At 41.4% G+C, this 10,797-nt stretch overlaps 1 protein-coding gene and 1 long non-coding RNA gene across 2 annotated transcripts; one reads left to right on the top strand and one right to left on the bottom strand.

Moving 5' to 3' along the window:
* Positions 1-1,176: 1,176 nt before the first annotated feature.
* On the top strand, positions 1,177-3,924 carry LOC116218457. Its single transcript, XR_004162868.1, has 2 exons — positions 1,177-1,268; positions 3,387-3,924. It is a non-coding gene; the product is annotated as an uncharacterized LOC116218457 (long non-coding RNA).
* A 3,343-nt stretch (positions 3,925-7,267) lies between these two features.
* Positions 7,268-9,948, bottom strand: LOC122128630 (E3 ubiquitin-protein ligase RNF152-like). Its single transcript, XM_042703020.1, has one exon. The coding sequence runs from the start codon at positions 8,357-8,359 to the stop codon at positions 7,610-7,612; it is 750 nt and encodes a 249-aa protein (XP_042558954.1). The 5' UTR covers positions 8,360-9,948; the 3' UTR covers positions 7,268-7,609.
* Positions 9,949-10,797: the final 849 nt, after the last annotated feature.

Raw genomic sequence — 10,797 nt, 5'->3', positions numbered from 1 at the left:
GATGTGTGATGTTTTGAGTAACGCACACATTCACCATAAGTAGCCAACACACCGAAAAGCGATGGGCCATGGCAAACGTTTGCGAGCTATGGGAATGTAGCTATTTTATAGTAGTTGTAATGAATTCATTGCCGAATTTGACCAGGCTAGCGCTCATCATGCTGACAGTGTATATTGGTTTGAACGTGCTGGCATGTGGGGCGCTGATCTAGGCCTGTTCGTTTAACACGTTCTTGACTAACACACTTTTGTCCTTCTGTCATATCATAGGCTACCATACCGAGCACCCACGCTATGCACCTATGCAGACAATAAAGAGTAAAAAATACGCCAAGCTCTGGGGTTTAGAGGAATTTATTGTATGTATTTAGCCTGTATTGGAGCAATAGAATGAAAGGAGTGCAGTGCAGGGCGACACAGCAGGGTACGACGCCAGGAGCGCAGTAAAATCCGTCTGTACCAACGAATACAATTGCGAGGAACCGTTATTTATAACTTCGTGACATTCAATATACTCATCCTTTTCTTTTTCTACATAGGCAGTTATCTTGAGTTCTTCTTGGTTCTTGACGCTCTCTCTCTCTCTCTCTCTCTTTCTTGCTCTCGCTCTCGCTCTCTTTTGCGCTCTCTCTCTCTCTCTCTCTCTCTCTCTCTCTCTCTCTCATACACACACACGCACAAGCACACCCACTCACACACACACAACACACACACACACACACACACACTCACACACACTTTCAGTCGGCCACTTGCTTATTCAATGAATGCGTAAAGTTTATTTTCCTTAAAGGATTCTATTCAATACCGTACGTCAGTCAAACTGCCTTGTGCATTCAGCGGCACAATCCATCACCGTTACAGAGATCCCATTCTGTGTACAAACAATATGCTTTAAAAAATAGACAGAATGCTTATCACCCTGCAAATTCGACTGAGGAGTGTTTTAATTTACTGTTTGGTCTATTCCATTAGAATAGTCCTACAAAGTTTCGGGAAACTTTATAACATTTCCGCATCGAGCATTGTGGATAATTTATCGCTGCTTTTATTGTTACTGTAAAACCCAGACATGCCGTCTTTAACAGCTAGTTATGCATTAAATTACAGGGCTTCACTCGGTTCGTTTTCTTCATTGTAGTGTAAACACTGAAAGGAAAATAGTTGGTAGGCCTATCGGATGCTCGGATGTTCACCTCAGGTGCACATTTCCAACTGAGCGTGACTGCCTGGATGTGAGCAGCGTCTCCAAACACCATACGCCATAGGTAGGTCTCTAACGATAATGGGTAATTTTCTTGTTGAATTGGAAATTTATGGAAATTGTTATGATAAAAAAAATATAGTTATTATTAATATTATCAATATCGTCTTCATCATCAACATCACCATCATAACTATTATCATTATCACCGTCATTATGAGTTAATGTAGTTATTGTTATAGTTGATGTTGTCCTATTATTTCTATTGGATTCACTCCATCTTCGTACTGCAATTAAAACGAAATAGCGCTCTAAAGAAACCTTAAGGCAGTGTCACATGCGTTGGTCTACTTGTTCTGAAACTTCTCAAGAGAGCAGGATAAATCTGAGGCAAAAGACACACGACTTAGACATGGAAATAGGGGCTTCCTGAGCCATGCAGGGCCCGCATTAACATTTCAGCCTTTTGTGGACGTGAAAAGATACTTCAAATGTTGTCTTACTACAGGACCGCGGGGACAATGGGGCGCAGGAGGGAAATATGGTTGGGACACGGGAGTCCTTTCACGTGCTAAGGGTGAAATTACCCTGAGTTCTTCAAACTCCACTTCACAGGCGAGTCTTCTGAGGGAGCTGCGCTTAACCTCTTGGTGGAGTGCGTGACATGGTCAGATATGAGTGTAACATTTTGGTAAAGCCTTATAGCATATCTGCACTTAATTTTCTAGGCTACAAAATAGCCAGACCCCAATAGTTTTGCTGTTTTTGTTATTGTCATTGTATCAGAGATTGTTTAGTCATATGTACATATAGGCCTACATACATTTCACTGAGGTGAGCGAGATGTTTTACCATATGCGTAAATATGATACACGTAGTGTGAAGTAAAATTAAACCATTCAATAGGTAACGATGACAACATCAATGCATGTTTTATTTAATAATATCAAGAATGTTCTTTGTTTTCTATTGGTGTCCAATAAGATGTAAATGATTCACTCGGACAAATATGTCACTGGAACATAAGGGACTGGATGTAATTCTAAACCGTCATAAAAAATGAGTGGGAGAGATTTGGAGTGGGGAGAACCCAGTTTGATTATCTTTAAAGGGATATTGGATCTCCGTGTCAAATCAATTTCTGAGTGAAAACTCCCAGTCAGAAATTTGCCCCGGTTGAAAAAAATCAAAATAACCCAAGGATATATTCGGAGCAGAGGCCAATGATGAATTTATGAAATCCTGAAACCTTTATTAAAAGAATGAGCATGTATGGGACGCCTTTGCGCAAAGCGCGCAAAACCAAACAAACATTTGTTTCGTTCTCGCACGTTTGTCACAGTTTTACCTGTGCAATCTTTCCAAACTCCAATGCCACTTTCTGAGTACAATATGACAATACCGAACCAAAATAATCGTAACGCAAATATTTGGGATAGAAAGGAGTATTCTATGACTTGATGTTATGCATTTTCTGGGTACATGATAAATGGTCAGAGAAGATCTTGTATCCAGGCCTACACAATACAGATGGCCTACTTCAGAATATAATGCAAATGAGAAAAACATGTTCACCTTTGCTGGAGGTCACCTAAGTAAATATTTACAACAAGGACAGCATGGGCATATCATCGATCCTGAGAGTGGTGTTAATGATTTCCCTCTACAATTGGTACGGCTGCCTTTAATTGCTTTACACACTCCCCTAGTATATTATAATAACTATAAAAGACAGTTGTTAACGACCATTTTCTATGCACGTTCTGTGCACGTTTGCAGTGGAGTACTTTCAGGCGATATTAGACCATTTTGTGACGGACTTCGATCACAAATTTCAACAAGTGCTCGTTGATTGAGGCCACATCAGAGTTTTATGAAGAGTTTTATTAGACGTACTCCATGGAACCTCACTTTGTCGTTCCTTGCCAGTTCTTTTATTATTTGATTTTTATGGCATGCTTGAAATAAATGTGACAACTGATTATTGACTAATTATGGACGTTGTTACAAGGCGATACTAATTCCTAGGTAGGGGCAACTTGCGCAGTCCTAAGGATATTACGTGCTTTGCATCACACAGGATAAATAAAGTGCGACTTGGTGAGAGGGAGAAAGAAAGAATAGGGCCTTTCCTTTGCTGAGAGCAGAGAAGCTAAAAGCATTTGTTCTCCATGTCCTCCAGGGCATGCTGATGACTTTACATGATGACCGGGAACAGGGAGTTTATTGCCCCCATGGTGAACCCAGCCCCGGGCCCCCGCTCCCCTGTACCACAGGCCCAGGTAGCGGTCTTCTCCACGGGAGGTCAACTTCAGAAGGAGGAGGAAAGGATTGTGCGGTGATTTAACCTTTTAGAAGTTTACATTGGTGGGATATATACTTAATACGACAGATAAATGGTAAATATTCACAGTCACGCATCATACCCTGCGATAAAGTGATAACCCATGCCGACCAATGCACAGACGTTGCACATCTGTGTTTAAGATCTGCAAAGTCCTATCTCACTCTTTAACACTTTCTACAGCTATCCTCACATTCTTGACCACCTAAACCCCAGATGCAAGATTGTGATGCGCCCTTTTGTGGTTGAGTGCAGGCTGCTGAACACTTCCTCTGGTTATCGGGACGTTCCGTTCTCTTCCTGGTGGTCGGCTTGTTACGTTGCTTTTCATCGAGCACTATTGTAAACGAATGGAATAAACATTCAACAATGACAATTCAAGTTCAGATGGTTGGGGTTAATTGTCTGTAATCTGCTTTTACAGAAATGGACTTCTACTGAACCACAGTTTATATTTGCATGAACTGGCAATTTTGTGGACGAAGTGTCCGATTATCTTCGTGTACTATTCTAAGATTTCCAAAACTTTTAATCATCAAATCACATATTACCACATTATTCAGCCTTGAATTATTTACCATTTCAATTGGCACTGATTAAAAAAATAACAAATATCCTAAACGTAGGCTTTGATATGACCAATAAATACATATATAGCATGTGTTCAGTGAATGGAGCTACATAGTGAATTGTTTAACGTTTCATAGAACTAGGCTATAGAGCTTTTTCTATCCCAACTTATTTTCGATGATACATCTCCCTTTGCATCAGATTCTTATTCATTGTTGTTGTTTCTGCGTCATGTTCATGCTATACTGGAGGGGTATTCCAAGTACGTGCTTTAGTAACTCAAAGTGGCCTTAGTGGTAAGCCTCCAAATATAAGAGGTTGATGGCTTCATTCTCCTGGCAAAACAAAGCCATACAGGGCTCTTCTGTTATGAGTTTTACCTCTTACTCTGAGTTAACTTACCTATGTTTGTTACTAAACCATGTACTTGGAATACCCCCCTGGAGAAGTTATCTAGTCAACTAAACAACAGCTATGACTACAATGAAAGCAAAGTCACCGTTGCTGATTAAAGTGTAACTGCACCCTTACATGTGCTCTTTGAGCTGTACACTAAATGATACGACTGTACTGTGATGAAGCACATCAATGCTGGTGTTAATGTTGACAAAATTCACATTTCCATCAATATCTGCATTTTATGGGTTGAAAATGGCTCAACACGCCATCTACTGTTTAAAATCATCCTGAACCTAGCAAGGCCAATGCTGACATAGAGTGAACCGTTTGGGACTTATCGACGTCATGACATGGGCAGCCCACCTCCCCCAGCCCCCATCTGTTAGTGTGAGTCTCATTTGCTGATTGACACCCATCATTCACAGGTGTTTACCCCCTCAACCAGCCTAGTGGTTAATGCAGTGTCCTCATAAGGTTACTATTATAAGGATAAGCAGAGAAATTAAGCAGAAAATAATGTCAGAGATGCCATGCGTTTCTATTACAGGTATATAGGCTAGCACATAGTATGTAAATATATCATAGGCAGAGTAGAGTTTGTGCATAACAGTTTGGTGGGAATGCGCAGCTGTTAAGAGAGGGTTGCTGCCAGTAGACTGCAGCAGCATCCCACAGTGGAGATAGTCTTGAGTCGGAGGGGGAAAAAAGAGACAAAATGAGTGAACAGAGCTGGGCTGCCTATATAAAATGATAAAATGGTTTTGGTGATGAAGAACAATGTTATCACAGCCATCAGCATTTGCAGGAAAAGGTCCTACTACATGGAAGGGGACCAGAAACAGGTAAGTTAACAGAATATCAGTCATACATACAAAAAGCGATGCAGTCCCAATTCTCTACACATCAATTTCATTACACTATGGCATGTCAGGTTAAAAACTTGGATTGATATTTCACTTTAAATAATATCCAATAGGATGGACCAGTAGGCATAATATATTGGACGGTGCTGATGAGTTACTCAGTCATTCACTAGAGAGAGACACTATAGACTGTAGCAGTCACACCAACAGGAGGCAATTCCCGTCTAGATGGAGGGGAGAGGCAAGCAGAGGTGGGTAGAATAAGCAAAAGCTGTAAAGTAAAGTAGTGTTACTTTATAATAATGTCATGTAGAAGTAAAAGTACCCCTCAAAATAAGGGTAAAAATGTACTCTACTCAAGTAATAAGTAACTTCATAAGATGATATTTTCTTTACACTCATTAAGCATATGTGTGATATTCAAATATTGGGTTATGCCCAAAATATAAACTTTTAAAATGCTTGGCTAATAAATTCAACACAGTGTAGCCATTCAAGTGCATTCAAGTAATACATCAAATTCCACCGTATGAAAAAATCTTTAAATGTAGGTTGGCCTGTATAACCTAATCTTGTAGGCCATCATCGATATACAGCCTCTCCAACAGTGACACAAACGATTCACCAGAGCAATGGAGAATGAGCAAGCACTTTCCCTATACTAACGTCACGGTATCTAAAGTTATAGAAACATCAAAGGTAATGTCAAGGCAAATCAAATATTATATATGTTATACATTTATATGTACCACAACACCACTGACCCAACCGACAAAGCGGTTGAATGAGTAACGTTAACTTTAACATAATTCTAATGTCAGCATTAAGTTACTTTGAATAAAAGAGCGGGTTATGGTTCACTTTAACGCTTTAACAGTAACTTAACGTTAGCCTATCTCACTGTGGTGAATAACTAGCTCTCGACATAATGTTATATTAGCCTACCAAATACAACAGCGAGAAAAAACTAAGCAGCTTTACGTGTAAAAGGCAATAACCATACATCTGGAGAGTGCTACGATTTGCACACCCTCATGCAACCCATTATTCCACCGATTTCCACTAATACTTTGTGATTGACTTCCATAGATTTCCACTGTGTTCTGGTTCAATATAGCGGCGCTATTGATGTACAAACCAGGGGCCCATACGGCGTCTACGTTTACATGAAGCCAAAGCAGTCGACGTTGTAGGGAATAGTGCGCGTGTGAGCTACGTGGGTAGCCCTATGTAACAGAGTTTTTTAATCGTACATTTACTCTAGTGAAAAGTATTCTGCTTTTCAACTGCTCCTATAAGTACATTTTTTGGGGGACAACATACCTAAGTATATGTAACGAGGTAAACGTGTGTTACTATCTACTTCTAGAGGCAAGCATTAATTTCACAGTGCAAAGCAATTAACTGATATGAGAAAAGTGGTGATGTTCCAAAGGTGTAATGCTCTAAATTAAATAATTAAAAAATTATTTATTGACACTATTTTTTATTTAAACACACCTTTTCTGGAACTGACCATTTTGGGACAACTAAGAACAGGATAGACCATTTTGACGGTTACAAACTCAATAAAAACAGTCCCTGAAACATCCACATCACTACCCAAAGCCACTCGACAATACTAATCCTTGAAAATGTGACAGGTTTGTAGGTCTATGAAAAATTGTCACGGTTTTTTTTCACCATAGGTTTACTAAAGTACCGGTATTCACTTATTTGTTAATAACTGATATCCACTTCCAGCTGCCGCTAGAGGGCAGATGGTGGCTGGATTTGGCACAGAAGGCACTCAAGGCATGTTACTCCTCTCTTCTCTCCCACACATACTCGCGCGCGCATGCGCATGTTTTCCTGTCGAACTGGCTAAAAGTAAGCGACCCTTTTATGTCTGATTGGACAAGCATTTTATTTATAATTAAACTCCCGGTCTTAGTAAACGTTACATCGTTCTTCCCAGTTGGGCATGGCCCAGTTACGTTTGCATTTCACCCACAAGGCCTATAGACTACGTAAGACCAGTTTGATATGTAGGTCAGCACAAGTCATAGGATTACAAGTCACTGTAAGTGATTGTCTGAAGAGTCTATGGCCAATAGTCTTACGTGGCACATCTGTTCATTTATTCTTTCTGTCCATAAATTGTATATTAATTTTACAATACTCTGTTTGAGAAGTGTTGCTGATAGATGTGTTTACATATAGACCTGAATTAGGTCAACATGAGTTATATCAGGCATTTCGTCTGTTGCCACCAATGGTTGACCGCACGCTGTCCGGTTCAGGTCGGTATTTCAGCCAACACATCAACCACGTGACAACCACTGAAAACATTGCCAATATGCTGGCCACAGACAGACAGATGGGGCCCACTGGCGAAGGGGGGTTGTTGTAGTTGTGAACGAATACGAGGCCCATAAACAACAACACCAACATAGAAAGGAAGGCAAAGATAGCACACACACAACCCGTGGTAAGGGCGACTCGCTTACAAGTCTGACAGGACTCATAACCAGCAGCCTCGTAAGCAGCGGCGGCGGCCACTGAGACCGACGCACTGTCCTCAGCCGGCGCTCCTGTTGCTGCTCGGCTCGATTCCTCGCGTCGAAGTGCAATGAGGGCTGGGTGTAGTGGCGGGGGATAGGGCGGCAAGCTATCCTGTGGAAGGGGATCTAACTCAATGTAGAAGGGGAAAGCATCTGTCACTTTAGTATTGTTCGGAAGGTTTTGTATCCTGTATTCTGGCACGGGCGTTCTGTGGCGACAGAGCGGACATCCTATGCGCCAAGGTCGATCCTCGCGGAGGTGCAAAGTGTTCAAACACTCCTCACAAAATGTATGCAAGCATTCCAAAATTTTCGGTGTTCTGCGGTCCAAGTCAAAGTAGTTGTAGCATATTTTGCACTCATACTCCTCATAGGGAAAAGCCGAGTCAAACTGTAACGTGGACGCGCTTCCTGTTGGACTCGCCGCTTCTGCCATGTCATCCTCCGTTGTTCACATGCTTACTCAAAATAACTTTGTGTGAAACGTTCTCTGACGTCGCCCTGCTTTTTGTCTGGAACAAACATCAGCTCCCTGGACGCCATACTGTCGTAGCTGTTATTATTAATTCCGCTTCGCGCTGGCTCACATACGCAGCTTTGTCCTTGTCTTCCTCGGTATCTCAGCCTTGTTAGATATTTACCGGTTGTGACGGAAAATCAATGATGTCATACCGATTAAGAAGCGGCGACGTCCTAGCCGGCGGATACAACGGGAGCGAGAGATCGCAAACCGACCGGGCAGTCAAGTCTCTGGTCTGTTGGTAGTATCAAAGGCTGTGGCAGAACATGAAACACTGCTGCATCACGAGACACATTGCTCAGTTGGAGGTACAGTGCTAGTTTAATGCATATAGACGTGCCAAGCATTAGCTGTAAATGCTTGGGTGATTATTTAGTCTGCAGGATATCCACCCAGTTGTTTTGCCACACAGATGCATTTTTGCTAAACTCTTAACGATGTTAATTATTCTCACTCACAAAGCATATCGCCAATAATACAATACAATAGGTTATCAAAACATCTGTCTCGTGTCAGTTTCACTATAGTTATATTTAAATAGTCCTAGCACGACTAAACTCGCTTATTTGACATTGAGAACTGTCCATTCTCTGAAATTTCAGCACCTAATCTCCTGGACAGCGCCCGCAATTCCAATCAACTGTCTGAGTTGACACCTCGACCGGCGGAACACGCCCTCACTCCGCTGCGCTCATTCCTGTAACATTATCCTGATGTTGACCGGACAAGAGCCTGCGTGTCATCGACGTCATACGTGGAAACCTGTTGCCCATAGCCATGTAAAACGGAGGGTTATTAAAATGATGTAGCCAGATAGTGTCCAACGTCCAACAAACAAACAAAAATTAAACGAATTAGTGAAAATAATTAATAGAATGTGGATTGTGGTAGAAAAAACTATTATTACATAAAAGACAGATTTATATTTCCCGGTTGTAATATAACATTCTATGATGAACGTCTAAATCAGACTGAATTGACAATTTTGCACAATTACGTAATATTGTAGCCTAATCTTCAGCATAGTGAACGTGTAAAGTATGACTGCAATATTTGTAGGTACTGTATGCATGTACATTTGTTGTAAGTCCCCATTATATAAGCAGGGGTGATGGAAGTATAAATGATAACAGATCATAGACAAGATGACAAGATGATGACCTGTGGGTGGACCTCTTATGCCATATCGAATGTACTTTGTCTTCACACATTCTTTTGAATAGGATAAATAGACTCCTAGACAGAACAGCAGATATCAGCCAGTGATATCTCAAAACTGTGAAACCGGATTTTACAGATCACTTTGTAAGTCAAAAGCCAGTCCAGTCACATGTGCCATATATCTTGTCAGCCATCTGATAAAATGTGGCTTCTGTCAGTCATGTGATAGGCCTGTCTAAATCACCCATACACCCTTTCAGTTCTTCTCAGTTGGAGAAGGGTGAACGTAAAGGCCCTTAAAAGTGGCCAAGTGTCCAGGGCTATAGCCCAAGGTCAGGATTACTTCCCAGCTTTCAACTCCAGCAGCCCAGGCCACTTGTGAGAGCTTCTTCAGATAATGGGATGAGGTCTCTGTTTGACCCCTCTAATTTGTTCTGAACCATCCTTCAGCTCATCACAGGCCTCTGTGGAGCGTCGTGCCTTGGGCTGCAGGGCAAATGAGTCTTCAGTGAAGGCCTCTGTGATTGGATAAATGACTGCAGACCCACATCTGCCAACCTCACAGTTATGCATAGGTTGTGCGGATGGATGTAACATTCTAGACAGAATTATCGCCCTGAATTTGGAATGTCATGTCCCATGTAGACTTATGGTTGGAGGGGTTTACATTGTTTTATTTACTGGTCTCCTACATTACATTGTTTATATTGTTAATGTTCACTGTTGTACATTAACAATAAACAACTTAACAGTTACAGTATATTTAAGTTAATAGCTGCAAAATTTACATATATTTTGTCCGCTTTATGCATTTTTTTTTCAACATACAAGGATTCCTAAAAATTAAAAAAAATCTAAACCCCTTATTTGACAACAAATATAAAGTTTGCAACCTTCACAAAATGGCAAATCCCTAATCCTGTGCATGCTGTGTGAAAAGCCTTAACTCCTCTGAGACTCTCTCTCTCTTTCTGCTAAGCCTACCACTGGGGTCTTAGGGTGGTAAAACTACACAGGGGATGAATCTGCCAGGCTGGTGCCAGAGAGGGGAACCCGAGGATACCTTTACTCTCAGCAGGGGTCATTAATTAAACATCCCTACAGAGCTTAAAATACACCCTCATCAAGGGCCCAAGCCCCCAGGCCCCCGGGCAGCAGGAGACTACAGGCTGCCTCGAGCAAGGCCCTCACAC

Source organism: Clupea harengus, chromosome 22, assembly GCF_900700415.2.
Source record: "Clupea harengus chromosome 22, Ch_v2.0.2, whole genome shotgun sequence".
NCBI lineage: Eukaryota > Metazoa > Chordata > Actinopteri > Clupeiformes > Clupeidae > Clupea > Clupea harengus.
The sequence above is the reverse complement of the archived record's forward strand: the minus strand, read 5'-3'. Positions and strand labels throughout refer to the sequence as shown.

Excerpts from the sequence above, each read along its gene's own strand:
- LOC122128630 (XM_042703020.1), bottom strand. The coding sequence starts at position 8,359 with ATGGCAGAAGCGGCGAGTCCAACAGGAAGCGCGTCCACGTTACAGTTT.